This window comes from Hypanus sabinus, chromosome 10, assembly GCF_030144855.1.
Source record: "Hypanus sabinus isolate sHypSab1 chromosome 10, sHypSab1.hap1, whole genome shotgun sequence".
NCBI lineage: Eukaryota > Metazoa > Chordata > Chondrichthyes > Myliobatiformes > Dasyatidae > Hypanus > Hypanus sabinus.
This window is the reverse complement of record NC_082715.1, coordinates 20,560,204-20,581,660: the sequence shown is the minus strand read 5'-3', so window position 1 is coordinate 20,581,660 and position 21,457 is coordinate 20,560,204. Positions and strand designations below refer to the sequence as shown.

The 21,457-nt window shown below is 36.5% G+C and overlaps 1 protein-coding gene across 4 annotated transcripts in view; it reads left to right on the top strand.

Moving 5' to 3' along the window:
* tbc1d32 (TBC1 domain family, member 32) overlaps positions 1 to 21,457 on the top strand; it is a 210,966-nt gene that overhangs the window by 140,622 nt on the left and 48,887 nt on the right. For all 4 annotated transcript variants that reach the window (XM_059981480.1, XM_059981481.1, XM_059981478.1 and 1 more), the window contains 5 exons: positions 2,649 to 2,771; positions 2,847 to 2,955; positions 10,170 to 10,263; positions 12,547 to 12,663; positions 16,945 to 17,022. In XM_059981480.1, the coding sequence (XP_059837463.1) occupies positions 2,649 to 2,771; positions 2,847 to 2,955; positions 10,170 to 10,263; positions 12,547 to 12,663; positions 16,945 to 17,022 (521 nt within the window). The remainder of the gene's footprint in view (positions 1 to 2,648; positions 2,772 to 2,846; positions 2,956 to 10,169; positions 10,264 to 12,546; positions 12,664 to 16,944; positions 17,023 to 21,457) is intronic.

Sequence of the window (21,457 nt, the reverse complement as noted above, 5' to 3'; positions counted from 1 at the left end):
CAAATTAAATCTCACAGCTGTGATGGAATTTAAACTCATATCTCCAGATCAATACCAGTTCAATACCTTGATCAACATGCTGGTGTACTGTATTTTATGTGCAATCCATGGCTGAGAAATTTCTCCATGGCATTTTTAATTTTGGCCTCAAACCAAAATAGTGGATCATTCTCACACTTTTATAAAAGTTGCATAAGAAGCGAGTGCAATGTTGTCAGGTTTTCTTGTTTAATGCTGTACTGAATCTGACTTACTTTATTTTAACAGAAGATTCTGTTGGGAGTAAGAATTTTGGGTTGTTTATTGTATACATTCTCTGATAGTAAATGGAACTATTGAACATTCTAGTGAAGTGTTTGTAAATCACCCTCAGCATCAATGTGCTGTTCATTAGGAATATAACACAAAGCAACTAACACTTTTCTAGTTATAAACAGGTGTTGTAACTGAGTGAATTGCTGTTACAATGGCAGAAGGAAGTGGGAAAGTTCACCCAGAGAAATCTGGACATACTGGTGGAGACAGTAACCACAGGAGGCATGTTTTTTGTATCAGCTGGCAATGGAGACCTGCCAGTGCTTCTTGGCAGGAGTTGATAGGGAAGCCTTACATGAATATCATCAATGAATGCCTACCTTTTGAAGAAATGTGTAACACAGACACATTACAGCACCTGCTGTGGTTGCCCTTGTAGTCTAAAAGAGAAATCAGTGAAATTTTCTTTGTGAGCATGTGGATTCTGCATGAATTTCCTAATGTTTGAATGAGCGTCAAACCAGATATAAAGCAGAGATCAGTAGCAGCTTGGGATGAATCTGTGGCTTGAAACTAAGAATGACTGTGACCTTAGTGGGCAAAGCAGTCTATGCATACAATGGATATTGAGGCCATAGCTTGGATGGTGATCTGACAAAGAACTAAATATGCAGTTTGAGTGTTGGCCCTTTAACAGCATCATTTCATGGAAAGGTTATTGGTAAAATTTGATTCTAAGTGAGTAAGTGAGAACCTTTATATTTCAGACAGGTGGAACTAAAAATCTTACACCAATAAATTTTGAGTGTTGCACCAGAATTTCCAAGGAAAATGAAAATACCAGTGAAAGTTGAGATGAAACCATTCATAAATCAATAACATTTCTCTACTTGGGATTAAACTGATTTTCCACAGCATTAAAAAAAAATCCTGTGAACAAATTTTTAAACCCCACATGTTGTAATACCTAAGATACCACAACCATTATTGCTGCTTTTGTTGCCCTGTGATCATTAAAATTATTTTTGCTACATTACAAACTGATAGCAGCAAATAAAATTGCCTTATGCTATAAACTAACATGCTCCAACTTAATGAACTAGTACTTATCGGAGGATCAGAAGTGGAGAGGGTCAGTAACTCCCTACCTCACTACCCAGGTCATGCTGTTTTCTCACTACTGCCATCAGGTGGAGGTACAAGTAACTAAGGACTTGCACCACCAGGTTCAAGAACAATTGCTACCCCTCAACCAATAGACTTTTCAAGAAAAGGGAATAATTACACTCCTTCTATTTCTAGTGTTCCCACAACCAATGGTCTCAGTTTAAGGACTCTATCTTGTTATTTCATGCTCTCTTTTTATTGCTATTTATTTATATTTGCATTTGCACAGTTTTTTGTTCATTGATCCTGTTTACAGTTACTGTTCTATGGATTTGCTAAGTATGCCCACAGGAAAAAGAAAGTCAGGGTTGTATGTGCATTTGTGTTGTGACTATTACTTATATAATTTTCTGAGGAAATGTATTATTTTTTGACTTTCTTTTGTTGAATATTTTATTCCAAGTCACTCTTCTACTCAACAAGTAGCTTTCCTTTGTGGCATCACTAAAGTGTGCTGTTTGACTTTACAAAGGAGACTAAATGTATATAGCAAAACTCTTTGTAAAGTTTCCTTTCTGTGCTGGTTCATTTCTATCACTGTTGGCAAACACAAACAGTATTATTTTAAAGGAACCTTTACAGAAGAGTAGTCAGATCTATAACATTTATTGCTGATACCCTCTGTAGCCTCAATAGTCTTCATTGAACTCCTGAAAGCTTTCAAGGACAAAATTAATGTGATTACAGCCTCCAAAAGTAGATAGATTATAATATTTATCCATTGGTGAATTTGATCACAGATGATAAGTTCATGAGTTTGCTTCTACACAACGGTAAGGTGTTACTATTTCTGTCTGTATCCTTTGCTGCATTTAACTTCAGAGATTCCTTTCTGTGTCTGCTCATTTGAAATTTCTGAGGTTTTGAGTCCAAAGCTGAATATTCCAATATCTGGTTCAAGCTTCCAACATCAGTGAAATTTTAATATTATTTAGAAGGACTAAAATAAATACTTTTCACACTGGGAACATGGTTAGGGAAGTATAGGTATCAGTATAAAAGGATATAAAAGAATGAAATCATGGAAGTAACAAATTGAAAACACCCATCACACTTGATCTATGTTCCCATCCAACAAACGTGTTTTTGCTTTATACCATTCATTAGCCTCATTTTCCTTCATCTCTATAAATGTTCATGCATTGATTAGAAAATTATGTGCTTCATTTGTAGCAAGCAAGCACAATTTTATTTAATTCTTAAATATCATTCTGTTGTTTCTCTAGGATACTGAGTGTTTTGTGCTGCAATCTGGATACTCTTTTACTTTTAGAATCCCAATACAATCTATCACAAATTCTCTTAAATGCACAAAAGGAAAATGTTAAGGAAGACTTGGAAAATCTAGGGTAAGTTAAAACCTTTTTACTTGTTTTAGATTTTAAAACTATTTTTCCTGATTCAATTATAATTATGTATTTAAGGGACTTCATAATTGATGGTCTCTCTGTGGAGAGAAATCACATACTTGTCCGCATGGATCTTATCGGGGGAGCTTCAGAACGGGTTTTACCTCCAAGAGTTTTGCAGAAGGTTGGAAAATTCTCCATTTCTCCTATGTGTCTTGTTGCTTCCTTTTTATTTCAAATGGAATATGTGTTTATGTTGTGTTTCTTGTGGCACCTATGATGAGCTCATTAACAACAAAGGAAAGTCAATGGTATCTGTTGGCTTCTTCTTTGAAAATCTCCATCATTCCTTCTTGAATTTGTGCAACTTGTGTGCATGATGCCCACTTTACCTGTACCTCAAATCTTACACTGACACTAATAAACCCTTCCATTGTCAGTACTCACACATACCCTAAAAACTGTTCTGACTGTCCAAACGTAAGTAAATTCAATTGGCTCTCCATTACAAAAAGACCACATTTAATTTGTCCTTTATGTTTTAATCAATTACTTGTATATTTCTGTTGCCAGGTTTCTTCAGTATGTTTTGTGCAATGACACCAAATGCCAACTTTTTAATTATTTCTTATCTTAAATAATGCTCTGTTATTTGATTTGCACAATTTTACAAGAAAACACGACACAAAAAATACAGTTCATTTAGGCAATTAGATCTAGGAGACCCGTCAGCCCCTAATAATGGAAAAACAGGCAAAAGGTTGAGCCTTTTATCTTTATGGTCAAAAGAATGAAAAAGCATGAGAGAAGTAGAGATGCGGTAAAATGCAGTTAGAATAAACAGATTTGGGAAATCTTCTGGACTGCAGGGCAAACAGTTATTCCAACAAAAATGTGGCAGAATTAACTGAATTAACAGTAAATCCTCAATTAACTGGCTGAGAATAGGGAGTAAACACGAGGAAATCTGCAGATGCTGGAAATTCAAACAACAACACACACAAAATGCTGGTAGAACACAGCAGGCCAGGCAGCATCTATAGGGAGAAGCGCTGTCGACGTTTCGGGCCGAGACCCTTCGTCAGGACTAACCGAAAGGAACAATAGTAAGAGATTTGAAAGTAGTGGGGGGGGAGGGGGAAATGCAAAATGATAGGAGAAGACCGGAGGGGGTGGGATGAAGCTAAGAGCTGGAATAGGGAGTGTTGCCTTAATAAACATTTTGTTTTTTTTCAAAAATTTGTAAAGGAAAGCTGGCTGAGTAAAACAGTGCTGAAACGTCAAAGACACAGTATATGGCTGTAGGTGAAAGAAGATAGATTACAACACCACCATCTGCTGAGTGTGATTTGAATTATTGGCGTTTTGTGCACTCAGAATGTGGATTTTCATCCATACAGAGTTGAAGGCCCAATGGACCCACAACCGAGTTGTGGTTGATAATCTGAATCTGAAACACAAGGTCAAGGAATAAAATGGTCAGGAGGACATTCTATTTCTGTGTTCTTTTGTGATTCTAAGAAAGGAAAGGATTTTAAAATAAATTTAAGTTTGCATATATAAGTTTTTGCTTGCATTCTAGCTTTCTTTACTTGCTCCTGCCACTTAGAGCTCACACTAAAGATATCTCAGTGATTTAGTGATAAAAATGTGTAACCACAGACCTGACCATAATTTTGTTTTTGTATTATTTTAAATATAGGAAATAGCCATTTAACAACCTACAGTACTTCAAATAATTTTTGAAATTTTAATGTACCACTTAATATTTTAATGCTGTGCTAATTATATTGTATTTCACGTGCCTGCATTTTCTCTTAACTTTACCCATTAGAAATTCTACCATTATTACCACTGTCGTAGCTTGGCATATTTAATTAGACAGTTTGCATAACATTTAGAATGGGGATATAAATGTGCTAATAGAATGTAAAATTTGCCAAAGATTTTTTTAACTCATTCTTTCGGATGTCATTGCAACTGCCAAGGCTTGAATTTATTGCATGTCCTAATTACCTTGAATGGAGTGGCTTTCACATAATTTCTCAGGACGTTTAAGAGTCAACTACAGTTAGACAAAGCCTGGAATATTTTACAATTCTTGCTCTTTGTGTAAAATTAATAGATATTTCTCATAGCACTGTGCAATTGAAAATGGATCTTTATTCGACTGTAGCATACTAATGATGTCTGTTGTACAATACTGAATATTTTCTCTGGGCACTTTCTGGCATGAACCATGCTTATATGTCTGATGTGTAAAATCAAACTTTTTCCTATGGCATGCTTCATTTGGAGAGTTGTCATAGATATTATGCCATGCTGTTGTAGAACCATTCATTAGTAGTGTATGCCTGAAAAATCTCCACTGCAAATCAGTCTGATGCTTCTCCCCAAATGGATCAAGCCTGAATTAGCAACTGCCTGAACAATTATCTTACCTGACTCCCCATTTGCTCATTTCCAGAAATCAGCCATGCTCAGTTCCACAAATCTTCAAGCTCCATCATCAACACCCCAGTTACCAATCCTAACAGGGTATTAAAGTCTAGCTATCACTTCCTCCATTTAATCAATCAAACTCTAGTTAGTCTACAATGACTGAGGTCCCACCTGGAACCAGACCTCTAACCACTGGTGGAAGCTCCTACCCCTCCACTAATCCTGAATTTGGCCTTGATTCCAGCTGATTTAAGCACAAAAGGATACATGCAAATTTTAAACACACCTGGAGTTTGGTGCAGTGATTCATAATCTGACTAGTCCTGGGTGTGCTGCATAATTGCCCTGAGGAGTGCTTCTTAAAGATCACAACTATTTCTAGCTTTAATTTTGAATATTTTTTGCACTTAACATTTATTCTTTGTTTTCATAATCTACACCACTGGACGACTTTCATTTTAGCAGTTGTTGATGGCTTCCTCACACCTCCCTAATTTCTATTTCTGCGTACCATCCATTATTTGATTATTTTAAATGTCTATTTTGAAATTTAAGTACATTCTTAAATTTATCATGGTACATATTGAATAGTAATTCTTGGGCTGCTTTGTGAAAATTACATATTCATTTTAATGCTGTTAGATAAATAAATTGTACACTATCCATTGATCTTTTGTCACATTATGCTGACATTGGTTCTTGTAACTGTTTGTTATTTGCCATCTTACAAGGAAATATAATTAAGCTGCAGTTGCAAATTCAACGTGCAATTCTACAAATAGAACAAATTGACTGCATCCAGTGTACAAATATTAGAACTGCTGCCTTGCAGCTTCAGTAACCCATTACTTCTGGTATGAGCATGTGGAGTTTCTAGATTCTTCCCTTGACTGCATAGGTTTACCCCTAGTGGTCCAGTTTCCTCCACCTCCCAACTTGGCAGGTTAGTTTGTCACTGTTAATTTTCCCTGGTGTGTAGGTGAGTGGCAGAATCTGGGAGGAGTTTACGGACGTGGAAGTTTATGCAACAGGCAAGAGGGTGACGTGGATCTGTGATTATAAAAAAGAAAACAAATCCATAGAAAGAGATGACATAGGATCGGAAGACGTTGAATTGTTGTTGGTAGGATTATGGAACTGCAAAGGTGAAAAGACCCTAATGGAAGTTATATACAGGCCCCCAAACAGTAGCCAAGGTGTGGGCTACAAATTACAGCAGGGGACAGAAAATGCATGTCAAAAGGGAAGTGTTACAATAGTCAATGGGAATTTCAATATGCAGGTAGATTGAGAAAATCGCAGGTTGGAGTTGATTCTGGATCCCAAGCGAGAGACTTTGTAGACTGCCTACAAGATGGCTGTTTAGAGCAGTGTATGATTGAGGCTACTGGGGGATTGGGGATTGTGTAATGAACCAGAGTTGATTAAGGAGTTTAAGGTAAAGAAACCCTTAGGAAGCAGTGGCCATAATATGATTGAATTAACCCTGCCATTTGAGAGGGAGAAGATAAAGTCAAAGGGAATTACAGAGGTGTGAGAGATGAGCTGGCCAAAGTTGATTGAGTATATTAGCAGAGATGACAGCAGAGCAGCAATGGGTGAAATTTCTGGGAGCAATTTGGAAGGCGCAGGATAGATACATCCCAAAGAAGAAGAAGAGTTATTCTAAAGACAGGATGACATAACTGTGCCTGACAAGGGAAACCAAAGCCAACATAAAAGCGACAAGAGAGGGCATATAATAGAGCAAAAGTTAGTGGGAAGTTAGAGGATTGGGAAATATTTAAAAATCAGCAGAGGGCAACTAAAAAACCAGTACGATCATAATACTGTCATGAACTTTAGCACTGAAGGGGAAAAGGTACATAGAATTTTGTGCACAAAGTGAGATAGTACATGAGCAGGCACGTTGGCCCTCTAAGTTGTACCAAACTAATAAACCGATGACACCTAATTAAATGAATCCTTGCCACCTGCACATGGTCTATATCTCTCTACTCTCTGCATATTCATGTGCCTATCTAAGAGCCTTGTAAAGGCTCATATCTTCCTGCTCCACCACCCTTACCAGTGCATTCCAGGCACTAATCACATTTTTTGTTTAAATAAAATTGCCCTATTCATCTTATTGGAACTTTTCACCTCTCACGTCAGATGCAAGCCCTCCTACATTAGATATTTTGACTCTGGGAGAAAAATACCCTCGTAGACCTATACCTCCCTTATAAACTTCTATCAGATCTCCCCTCAGCCTCTACTGCTCCAATGAAAACAACCCTAGTTAGACAAACCACTCTTTGTAGCCTGCCCTGTAATCTAGGCAGCATCCTGGTAAACCTCTTCCTCTCTCTCCCTATAATGGGACGACCGGAGTTCAATGCAGTACTCTAGATGCAGTTAACAAGTGTCTTATAAAGGTGCAACATAACTTCCCAGCTCTTGAACTCTGTGCCTTGTCAAATAAAGGCAAACATGTCACACGCCTTCTTTACCACCCTATCAACTTGTGCAGCTACTTTTAGGAAGCTATGGACTTTGACCTTGTGATTCTACTATAAATTAATAATTGACTTGTGTTCTCAGCTGTGTGGATAAGTGACTTAAATTATATTGCTGGGAATGAAGATCTTATTGAAATTGGCAGTACTGATATTGTTCAGTGACACACTTTGGAGCAATGTGTACTCATTTCCTCAGCCATTGTCAGAATGCATATGATGACTGAAAATGTCATCAGCAGAATATGTCAAATTCCTGGATTGGCATGATTCAGTCAGCAAATGATCTGTAATCACCTTTCATTCTGACAGATAAAAGATACTGATTTATGTATGTACAGGACTGAAAATCCAACTCAATTACATATTCTCAACCCGCTAAACTAAAAGAATTTGATATAATTTTGGCACTTTGTCCTAAAAGTCATCAACCCAAACTAAGGTATCACTGTAAAAAAATTGTACAGTCCAATAAAAGACAGTGGATGAGAAAACTCTGATCTGCAAGCTGTACTATCATTTTAGAAACATAGAAAAACCTACAACAAAATACAGGCTCTTTGGCCCACAATGCTGTGCCAATCATATCCTTACTTCATAAATTTCCTTGGGTTACCACTAGCCCTCTTATTTTTCTAAGCTCCATGCACCTATCTAGGAATTTCCTAAAAGACTGTATTATATCCGCCTCCACCACAGTCACCGGCAGCCCATTTCATGCACTCACCACTCACCCCTGACATCCCGTCTGTACCTACTTCCAAGCACCTTAAAACTGTGTCTTCTCGTGTTAGTCATTTCAGCCCTGAAATGCATTTTGTCAATGCTCATTTTACATTTCCATAAGCACATGAGAATATGCAGATTCTACAAAACTTGTAGCGTTCTTCCAGCATTTTGTGTGTGTTGCTCAATTTCTACCCAATTGTTTTCTACCCTTCCACCATCTTATAATAGTATCCAGTCCCACAACCAGAAGTTTAATTGCCAACTTTTTTAGGTGGAATATTGTGAAAATCTTTTTCAAATGAAGATACCCAACATCATATGGCTAAGTATTGGTTCTTCTGTTGTCTAATAATATCCCTCATAGTAAATATCCCTTAATAGTAAATGTCACCTCAACGGGTGATCCCATTTTTACATTTTGGGCCTTGATGTCCTCTAAACTGTCTTAATTGCTTCAAAGAATATTTCAAAAAAGTAGCCCAGTGTGAGAGGTAATGTGGTTTTTCAGCCTTGATGAATCCCAAGTGATCTTTACTCTTTTAACAACTGAAATTTAATTGGTGTAATTTTATTATCCAAAGTGGAAAGAACATTGGGGAGCTATTGAATAGAAGAAAATTCAGCTCGCGTGCAGGCTGACATAGCCAATGCACAACCTCATTACTCATGGATTACACATTTAGGTCAGGAATTTATTAACATTTAGTCTTAGTGAGCACCATTGTTGAATTAATGCCAGTAAATGCCACATTGGGAAGATTATGAGCTGTGAATTTCTGTTCGCTGGAAATGTGATTAAAGCTGTCCACATCTGTTTAACTTGGAATTTCTTAACAACATCCAGAGAATTTTCTGAATTCTTCAAATTGAAAAGGACAATGTCCTAATAGATCTTGCCTTTAAATGGTCTCTTTCTTTGATCTCTTTAAAGTAAATTGATAAACTGTTTGCAAGGTTTTCTTCTGTTATCCACCCGGTTTGTAAAGATTTTGAGGTTTTATGAATTAATTTTACTTTAAATGTAACTTTAAACATAGAAAATATGAGAACAAAAATATGGATCAGACTTGTCTGAAGATCTGTTGAGTGCAGTTTGATCTTATTACAAGAATTCTACAGCAATTTTGAAATAATAATGGTCAGTAATGGCAAATTGCAACCATTTGATTTATTGATGAAAAATAGATAATTTCTGCAGCATCTAAAATAATTTGAGCCATGTAAGTTAATTGATTTATGATGTATAACCCGTAGTTTTTATTTTTGTGGCGTATTTTTTGTGGACAAATGTAGCCAGAGAACGATTATGTGGTGTTTGTAATTACCCTCATCAGTATGCTCAAGGTGTAGCATCTCTTTCAGCATTTTTTTGTAAGCTTATATGTTTCTATTAGCCGTCAACTTTACACAAAGGATGAGGAAATTACTGTCATGGAAAAATATTAGTAATCCAACTAAAAATACTGTTTTTCCCCTTTGGGTGTTAGCATCTTATTCATAGACATCAGTACAGTACAATAATAGTTTTTGCATGGAATGTTATGCTAGTTTTTCTTGTGATAGTGGCAGAATAGTCTTTCTAGTTTAGAGGCTTTAGATTATAATATATTATCTTCATGAGGAAAACAGTGAACCTTGAAAACGTCCTAAGATGCTGTTTAAAAAAAGACTTAATAAATTCATTGCTTTAAATCTGTCTTCCAATTTTATTTTGCACTTTATCCCCCAGGAAAATGACCCATATCCTTGGCCGCTGTTTTCCTCTTATCCGATACCAAAGAGTTACCTTCAAGAACCAGTGAAAAATCATGTTCCAAAACAAGGTAAAACATTAATAAATGAGTGTATTAGTAAGTCTCTTTGAGAAATGTCTTAAAACATGTTGTTGGACACCTAAAGGGTGAAAGTGACGTTCATTCCTACTTGATACAAATAACAATAGCATTTCACATTATTAAAAAAGAATATTAATTTGTGTATGCCACCTCAGATAGAAAGAAGATGGTTGATCAGAGTTGTCACATGAAATGATCCTCTCTACTCAAATACTTAATGAATATTTGCTGAAAGCCATTACCCAGTATGAACATAACAGCAGTGCAAAAGTGTTGAGGGAGATTATTTTAATACATCGGTAAAACTACACTTACAGCACACTATCACTTTAAACTGCTTTTGACCATTGCTTTTATATTATGTTTTACAGAATCTGTTTAAAATATTTTGCTTCTCATTATTTATTAATTTTCTATACATTTCTTACAGTGGGTGGGTGGGGTGTGGAAAAAATGTCAGTGTTCCAGGTTAAACCTTGCATCAAGACTCAGATTCCTGCATCTGCAGTCTCTTGTATCTCATTGATATTGATGACTGATCTGACCATGTCATTGTTATGACAGAATCACAGTTTGGGTAAATTGGTAGATAAGCTTAACTTGTTTGTTTCTTGTATTAAACTCTTCTTTTGGGAGTTGTGGACTAGCATGACCTGCTGAATATACCTCCTGCTTTGTACTTCATTACTCAGCAGTCTTTTATATATAATCTTTTGTCTATTGTGCCCATTCACTCATTGAACACCTTGTTTAAAGCTTATCCCACTGGTTTTACCCTAATAGAGACATTCTCCCTCCCATATCCTCAGTACCACTTAATAAGCCTCTCTTTCTTACCAATTCTGACAAAGCATCCTCAACCTAAAACATTGGCTCTGCTTCTTTTACAACAAACATTGTCTGACCTGCAAAGTATTTCCAGTATTTTTTGTTTAATATCAGTAGTATAGCAGTCATTGTTTGGAATACTGATTCTAAGACTTGGGTTCAAATCTAGTATAGCAGTTATTGTTCTGGAAAATTTGATCCTGAGACTTGTGTTCAAATGACACCAAGGCAGGTGGAGAATTTAAATTTAGGCAGCTAAATAAATCTGGAATTAAAGAGAAAATATATAAAGCCACAAAATCATCAAATTGCTATAAAACCTCACCAATGTCCTTCTGAAAAGACATCTGTTACCCTTACTCTGCCTGACCTATTTCTGAAACTACTCATCCAACATGGCTGACCATTATTACCACCCCGTGCCACCCCACTCCAGACAATAAGTGCTATTATGCTTAGTAATACTGAACTACCAATTAGGGAAAATTGCTTTTCACAATTCACCATGTCAAAAGAGTTTATACTTTTCAATCGGTATTAAATTATCTCATGACTTTTACTGGTCCAGCAGATATAATCCCAGTATCTCATCCCTGCCCTCATAACTTTTGGCCATCATTTCTCTTAGGAGTATCGTTCGGCAAGTTTCAGCATAGACTAGAAGGGCTGAATGGCCTGTTTCCTGTGCTGTAGTGTTCTATCGTTTTATCCAATTAATTAAAATTGTCTTTGACTATTTAATCTTAACAACAGCTTGAGCTGTAAGTGTATGAAGTAAACCTTCATCTGGGACCGATTTAACTGGCAAGCAACTACCAAAGTAATTGATGTAGAATTATGAAGTAAACCACACAAAGAGGCACAAGTATAAATTACAGGAGGTTAATTGAGAATGAAATTCAGTATAAAAGAGAAATAAACAAAAAGATGGATGAAGAAAAGAAGACATTTTCCTTGTCTCTGCAATCCATTTCTGCAAGATTACATTTTAATGGGTAATTAAAGGAAGATTAGCACATCTCTGTTTGTGTGTGTGTGGTGTGTGTGCGTGGAGAGTTGGGAAAGGATTTGTTTTGCTGTTGTATATTGGATGCATGTTCTGTTGAAAATTGTATACTTGCTATGTTGGCACCGGAGTGTATGGTGACATTTTTGAGTTGTTGTCCTGACATGTCTTCAGATTGTGCTCATAAACACAATAGATTCTGCAGATGCTGGACATCCAGAGTAACACACACAAAGTGCTGGAGGAACTCAGCAGGTTAGTCAGCATTTATGGAGGGAAGTATTCAGGGTGAGACCTGTTGTCAGTCTTGATGAAGGGTCTCAACCCAAAATGTTGACTGTTTATTAACCACTTACAATGCAAATTTTGTCTGAATATAGTGATTTTCTTCAAACAAGAATGTAATATAACCTATAACTGATCTTATTTCTGCCTAGATAATGAAGTTATCAAATTACTGAAGAATTCAGAGAAGCAGGCAGACTGGTTAGAGTGCTGTAAAAAGCTGTTGTGTAAAACTATGACAACCAGGCCTGAAATTATCAAAGGAAACAGTAAGTTTTCAAGGTTATATCATTATCAATGTATTTTTGACAAGCATTCTGTAAGTACAAAATAAAAAGCAAGTATTTCTATTTTCAATGGAAACTTTAAACTTTTCTTCAACAATAGGATGGATTTGTGGTTGTAAATTTATAATCTTCCTTGTAAATTCTTACCTTTTACCTACTTGACTGGAGTGAAGTTTGGGATTCCAGACCTACTGAACTTTTGTTCAGCTGATAACTGATTTTGGGGCAGCTGCATTATCTCTTCATTCTCTGCAGATTTTCCAGATATTTTTGCCAGGAAATCTGTCCTATTAATCAGGCCAATGCAGGAGCTCCATTGAATGTTGAAACAGAGTCTTTTTAATTTATTTTAATTAGCTTTATTAAAATATTCTTATTTGTTTTCCTGTTGTTAGTTCGTTGGAACAGTACTGATAATGTCAGAACCATACATCAATTTTAAATCTCAATGACAGTCTTGATGCCAGCAAACTAGAAGTGGGACAGACAGACAGACAGACATACTTTATTGATCCCGAGGGAAATTGGGTTTTGTTACTGTTGCACCAACCAAGAATAGTGTAGAAATATAGCAATATAAAACCATAAATAATTAAATGATAATAGGTAAATTATGCCAAGTGGAAATAAGTCCAGGACCAGCCTATTGGCACAGGGTGTCTGCCACTCCAAGGAGGAGTTGTAAAGTTTGATGGCCACAGGCAGGAATGACTTCCTATGACGCTCAGTGTTACATCTCGGTGGAATGAGTCTCTGGCTGAATTTACTCCTGTGCCTAACCAATACATTATGGAGTGGGTGGGAGACATTGTCCAAGATGGCATGCAACTTGAACAGCATCCTCTTTTCAGAGACCACCATCAGAGAGTCCAGTTCCACCCCACAACATTACTGGTCTTATGAATGAGTTTGTTGACTCTGTTGGTGTCTGCTACCCTCAGCCTGCTGCCCCAGCACACAACAGCAAACATGATAGGACTGGCCACCACAGACTCATAGAACATTCTCAGCATTGTCCAGCAGATGTTAAAGGACCTCAGTCTCCTCAGGAAATAGAGATGGCTCTGACCCTTCTTGTAGACAGCCTCAGTGTTCTTTGACCAGTCCAGTTTATTGTTAATTCGTATCCCCAGGTATTTGTAATCCTCCACCATGTCCACACGGACCCCTTGGATGGAAACAGGGGTCACTGGTGCCTTAGCCCTCCTCAGGTCCACCACCAGGTCCTTAGTCTTTTTCACATTAAGCTGCAGATGACTCTGCTCACACCATGTGACAAACTTCACTGATAATCCAGGCATCAAGGCTTGTCAGTTACACTGCTTCACACCAATCAGCTGCAAGTGACTTCCCAACAGAAGACTGGGCGGAGGTCTTCTCACAGAACTGCTAAAATCACATAATCTTCTATAATTGCCTTGCCAATCAATTGAAAATCTAACTTTTTTTCTGTCATTTTTTTTTGTCTGTGAAACTGAAGGCAGCAGCACCACAGTGGTTCAAGAATACTAAATTCTTAATGGCAAATAGGAACGGGCATTGACTGCTGTCTCATCAGCAATGGCCACATTCTGCAGATGGTATTAGTTTCGGAATTGTAGAAATAGCTATATTCTGCTTCTTTCCAACAAAAGTTGTGCTGAGATTTCACAACTTCACTTGCCCCAGCATTGAAATGTTCCCACAATCTACAGATTCACTTTAAAGAAATCTTCATCTCATGTTCTCCATATTTATTGCTTGTTTATTTATTTCCTTTTGTATATGCACAATTTGTTGTCTTTTGAACATTGGTTGAACGGTCAAGTTGGTGTGTCTTTTATCGATTCTATTATGGATTTATTGTATTCCTGCAAGAAAAACAAATCTCAGAGTTGTATATAGTGACAAAAAGAAACGTAGAAAACCTACAGCACAATACAGGCCCTTCGGTGCACAATGCTTTGCCAAACATGTACTTACTTTGGAAATTACCCAGGCTTACCCATAGCCCTCTATTTTTCTAAGGTCCATGTATCTATCCAGGAGTCTCTTAAAAAACCCCTATCGTTACTGCCTCCACCACTGCCGCCGGCAGCCCATTCCACGCACTCACCACTCTCTGCGTAAAAAAACTTACCCCTGACATGTCCTCTGTACCTACTTCCATGCACCTTAAAGTTATGAATATAATAAATTTATTTTGAATTTTGTTTAAAAGGAATAGTCAAAGGTATGTGTTTAAAAATAAATTACAACAGAGATTAACCTAAACTCTGAATGACTGAATAAATTCTGAATATAAATTGTTATTTGAAAAATCGACAGTAAGTTATCCTGTTTCCTCAGATTGAAAAATAATCCAAATCCAGTTAAAGATTTAGGAAAATAATTCTTCAAGAATGTATCATAAGTTTTATGGCCTTACTGTTCTGAAGTTCTGAATCATTTACAGTCATTGGTGCTTTGATGATCTTTTAGAATATCTATCTAATCTGTTGCATATATTTTCAAAAAAAGCACAGATAATTGCTACATCAAAAGACACATATGTGCCTAATGTAGATATCCTTAAGTCTATTGAATCCTATTATGAATCAACAATAAGCAGCCTCTTCACTTTCCACTCTTCTTGATTCCCTTGTCTATCCTAAAACCAATCAGCATCCCAAATAGTCCTTCCAGATAAGGTGACTCTTCACCTTTGAGTGTTTTGGGATCATCTATGGCATCCAGTGCTTCTGGTGTGGTCTCCTATACATGACCTTGAAACCTAATGCAGATTGGTGGACTGCTTTGTGAAGCACCTTTTCCCTGTCCATTGCAAAAGACAGGATCTCCCAGTGGCCACTTGCCATTCTCATTCCAATACGTTTGTCCACAGCTTCTTCCACTACAATGATGAGGCCAAACCTAAGTTGGAGGAGCAACACTTCATATTTCATCTTGATAGCCTGAAACCTAATGATATGACCATAATCTTCTCCAACTATTGGTACTTTCTACCCCTCTTTTGTCTTCTCTCTTCTCCTTCCATTCTAGCTATGTTCTCAACCTTTTCTTCTCCTCACCTGCCCACCTCATCGTTCTGGTTCCCCTTCTTCTCTTTCATTCATAGTCCATTATCCTCTCCTATCATATTTCAGCTTCTTCGGCCTTCTATCTCTTCCACCTATCTCTCTCCAAATTCCTACTTCATCACCTCACCCTTCACTTGTCAGGCAACATCAATGAAAAGGAAGGAAGAGTGAACATCTCGAGCTGAGACCCTTCATCATGATTGGAAAGGAAGAGGGCAGAGCCAGGGGAGGGGAGGGGATGGAGTACAAGCTGGTATATGAAGGTGGGGGAGGGGATGGAGTACAAGCTGGTATATGATGGTTGAGACCTGGTAAGGAACACAGTAACATCACCCCAGGTAATTTTTCTTGGAAACATTACCCAATGCTAATTATCTGTGTAGACTTTTGACATCAGAATTTGGGGATTAAGATGCATCAATGTGGACAAGTGGAAGTTCTGTAAGAGTTTCATATAAAGGAGACTTTCCCTCTGTGCAATAACTTACTACTTGAACAACTAATTGCATTAAAAATAATAAGTAGGCAAACTATCTATTCTTCTCTGGCAAATCAAAAGTTAGTCTGGCTTCTATTTGTTTACATTTCTAACCTTTGGGGCACATTGTATAATATTGTTGATTTCTGGATGCTGAAAAACTGAAATGAACAAAAACTACTTTCCATTTGTTTAATATTGTCATTTCAATGATGGATGTCTGCTTTTACTGGAAAATATTTTGGTCAGTAGATAGGAGGTTTGAATAAATTGTCAAATTGCTGGGTTTTTTTTCAGTGCTACCAACAATAAGACAACTTGCTTAAAACATCTAATCAAGAAATATAGATTTGGATTTTACATAAAACTGCTAGCAGGTGTACTATTTCTTTTCAAAAACATTTGTTACTGCTTTTTATAAAAAATCTTTTTTTCGTTTGAAAGGGTAATTGAAAGATAATATTTGACTTCCATCCTACAGAATGCCTCAAATTTTTAAAAGATGTTTTATTTCAGTTAAATAATAGTACATGAAGGTAATTTTTATCAAAGGGTTTTTAACCTAACAATTAACTTTGATTTTCCTCCCAAGGACACAGACTAATATAGTGGGTATTTCCAGCATTTTCTATTTCTGTTGTTTGTTTTTGCATCTCCATTTATTTCAATTTTCCCCAGGTTTGTTTTGTTGTGCATTAACATCTTGTGTCTTTCTTTAAACTTTAGCTCTTGCTGAATTACTGGAGAAAGTTGTTGAGTATAGCTCTAATAACCCACCTGAGTGCTTCTTCAAACCTTATGAAAGTGAGTTATTTTTGTTTCTTATCCAAATTAGATACAAAAAAACATAAAATTTACTTTTCCCTTGAATTGCTGGAATTGCTTGAAATGTAAGTACTTTATTGTGCTTATGTAGATTTTCCTTTCATAGATAGACTGTTGAAAATGTTTAATGTAACACTGTAGAGAATTCCTTCTAGGAATGGTAATTAGGGATTTAGTTTGTATGGCAAGATTTAAAATATGGATTTGGAAAATGCTGTATAAAGCTCCAGGATTGATGGGTTTAAGTGGTATGTCAATGCATAATTAAAATGCACTTGACTTTTAGAGAAAAATTTGAAGGTTCAGGAACCTTTCCAAAATTAGTCTTGTTATTCCAGCTGCCTTTATTATAAGTATGTGAATTACTTACATGGAAGTTTTTTTTTAAATTTGGGAAAGACAACTCCCAGGCCGTTTCTGTGAAGTAATGGCTGAAAAAATATTCCTTCCAAATTTTTGACCAGTTTTCTGTAAAGGTGATACATATTCTTTCTTTTATGGGTTGTGGATTATGCTGAACATTTGCTTTCTATTGTTTTCTCTTAAAAAGATGGCAGTGGATCCTGATGAAAATTTCACAGTGCATTGGGCAGCAAGTTCCCGTTTCAAATCCAGCACAGATTAAGAAAAGATGATATATTCCCAAGTCAAATATTTTTTGACTTGGAGGAAAAATTGCAGGTAGAGGTACTTTCATGCACCTTGTTCATTCTGTGTCCTGAAAGTCCTGACTTTAGGAGTTATTAATTGAGGAGACCTGACAAATTGTTGCAGTGCATTTAGAATTTTGTATGGCTAACAATTAAATGTATTTCTTTGTCCATGACATTGAGCTTTTTGAATTGTTGGAATTACAATCATTAAGCAAGTGATGAATATTCTTATACTTACCTGTCTTGTAATTTGTTGATAGTGGAATGGCTTTTGGAAGTCTGCTAGGGAAGTCGCTCTCCATATTCTAACTAGCCTCATCTTGGAGCAGAATTTAAGTAACTTGTCCAGGAAATTTGTTGATCAATATTCAAAAAAGGTGGCATATTAGAATAGCGGCTGGTGTGATGCTTTACAGCACTAGCGATCAGCAATCAGGGTTCAATTCCCACTGCTGTCTGTAAGGAGTTTATACGTTCTTTTGGTGACTGCTTGAGTTTTCTGCAATTGCTCTGGTTTCCTTCCACATTCCAAAGGCTACAGGTTAGAGTTATAAGATGTGGGCAAGCTGTGTTGACGCTGGAAGCATAGCAACAATTGCAGGGTGCTGCCCCCCCATAACCTTGGACTGACTGCATTAGTCATTGATGTCAACAATGCATTCCACTGTATGTTTTGATGTTTTTACAAGTATATGTAACAAGTAAAGCTAATCTTTAAATTCTTTGGGGTGCAGTGGGATTTTTTTAAGTGATGATATTATCGTTGAATATTGAAGATAGGTGGTTAGATTCTCTTTTATTGTAAATGTAACTGTGATTATTAAATGCTATAAAGGAATGATAAATAAGTTGTCACAATTTTATAGGCTATTTGTTAAGTGTTTTATCTTGCATTTCTGAAGGTATGTCCCTATCCTGTTTGCAGTAAGTATTGCATGCAGTGTTTTCATGATGAACAATAAATCTCCTGTGCACCCTCTCCAGTAGAATTATATCCTGTAAGAAGATAACTCAAATTAAGTGCGCAGTACTTGGTCTGTAGTCGTTGTGTATGGTTGCAGTATAATTCACTGCTCACGTATTCTTTGCCACAGCTAATAGAGGATTTGGCTTATTGACCATCCTATTGACCTATCCTTTAAGTACTTACATACATTTCAAGAATCTTCTGTTCCTTCACATCTCTTACTATCTGTTCGTTTAATTGTATATCCACTTCCCTGACTGAACTACGTGAATAGATTCCTTATATTTCCCTTATCTCAGTTCCAAAAATTGTGCAGATAAAATCTCCTTTTAACAAGACAAATATAAAATATTCTGCTTTTATTTGCAATAAAGGAATTGAAAAGATTTGAATTGAGAAGTATATGTACATAATTCATGCATGACTTGGAATATCACGTGAAAACTATTTGAATTTGAGTTTTTCAAACATTCCTCTCAATGCATCAATGAACTTAATTATAAGGACCTGATTTATGTGGCAGTAAGGACTAAGAATCTATTTCAGATCCCTATAGACTTAACAAGTCTTGTGGTGATGGTGGCAAAAGTTCTTCAATAGACTTAAATTCCTTCAACGAGGGAGAAATAAACATAAATCCTAGCAGAAGTGCAGGCTTTATGAATTCCCTTGCTTCCAAGCAACATAGTAACACTCATCATCAAAGCTTATAGATGAAAGTGACCATGTGATTTAAGATGCAATGTATCCTGAATGTCTTTACCAATATATATAGGACCCTAGGACTTGTTTTGAATATTAAAATAGACCAGCCACTTATTGAGCCCTCCATAAAAGTTGATGGTATTACCCGTGAAAATGTAGACCACTTTCTCTACCATGGCAGAATTCTCTCATCAAAAACAGACATCAATTCAAAGATCAACCATTGCCTGAGTATTGCCAGTGGTGCCTATGCAAGATTAAGGAATGAGTCTTTGAAGACCATGGCCTACGTTTGATCTATACTGTAGCCATCCTTCCTACATTACTGTATGGAGATGAATCATGGGCCACTTCGAGTAAACACCTGAAAACACTGAAACAATACCACCAAAAAGCCTTACAAAAGATTTTGAAGATCAGGTGGAATGACGTATTGAAGGAGTCCAACATGAACAGCATTTCCAGCATGATAAAGCAACACCAGCTCCAACGTTACATTCTGCCTAACTCAGTTCTCTTCAAACAGGTCATTACTCCTAGTTCAGCGAAGGTCAGCAAGCCCCTGATGGGCAAAGGAAATACTTGAAAGCTAACATCAAAATCAGCCTGAAGAAATTTAACATCACATCTGAAAACTGGGAAGACATTGCACTCAATAGATGAACCTGGAGGAAATCTGTTCAAGAGGGAGCTGTGCTACATGCGAGTGACCTCCTGTGTGCCACAGAGAACAAGAGGTGTTTGCAAAAGGGGAGACTGAACAACCAAAACACCCAGCTACTAGCCATAGCCTCCACTTACCCATGACCACACTGCATTAAAATATTTGGATCCTGGATCAGCCTCAGCATCAGGGGTCCCCAAACTTTTTTATCGACCCATACTATTAGCTGAGGACCCCCGGTTGGGAACCCCTGCTGAACAGCCACCTAAGGATCCACCAATAGGCAACCTCTTAGGAGAAAATCATACTCAACTTCAGTGATTTCACTGCTATGTGATTTAGATACAACTGGTACACAGCAAATGACAAAGTGGGAGAGGAAGAGTGATGAAATTTAGGGTCAAGGAAAGTAGTATAAGGTTTTCAAAACTGCTTTTGAAACATGTGCATTTCACTTAAGCCTATAAACAGATCACAAAAATGTAGTGTGATAATAAATACTTTAATTTGTCAGATTTTTCACAAAATGAGTAATGATCCTCAAGGAGAAAAATGTTTGACCATGAAAAGGCTAGAAGCAATGCATGTGAGTGCTAATGGAAAAACACTGATATTTTACAGTTAAAGGGAAAATATATTTTTATATATTATGTTGAAGTTGTAAAAATTTACTTATTTTAATTGAATCACTGGAAATGTAAAATGTTTATTGCTGCAGTTTTCTTTATGAAGAAATATGACAAATATAGAACAGATTACATTATGATAACAAAAATCAAAAAAAGTTCTCTTTCACCCTGTCACGTAAATGCTGAATAGCCAGTTTAATAGGCTAACATTTCTGTTACTGTGTTCCGGGATTGATTAATTTTGAAACAAAATTCCCAAACAGTAGCAAATAAATTAGTGATTGCACAGTCTGCATCTGCCTATCTGTAATTTTACAGAATTCAGGCCTTTTCAAATTGTGATATTTGGTTTGTATTTTGATAAAAATGTTGTCCCTTCATTTTTGAGGATGTGATTTTTTGAAACTAGCTGAGTTAAGATATGACCAAAAGTTTCTTATTGCCACATGAAAAAATCCTGAATAGTAATAATTTATACAGACCTTAACTGCATCATAATTGATTAATTAATTAATCATTTTAGCTATATTGGACTTTAGATGGTCAGAACAGAAATAATTGGCAAATAACCTTGAATTGATGGGATTAAAGTATTGTTAGGAAATTAGTAATCAAAATTATTCTGCATTATATTTCACTATTGCTGTTCACTTTATTGATCTTAAAAATTCTTCTCAAATTCTAAGTGAGGAGAGGAATACATTTCAACATGAGACTCATTTATTACTGTTCAAAATCCATGTCACTAAAAGCAAAGTGAGTTTTCGTTTACTATTGGATTTTTGTTCATGAAAGC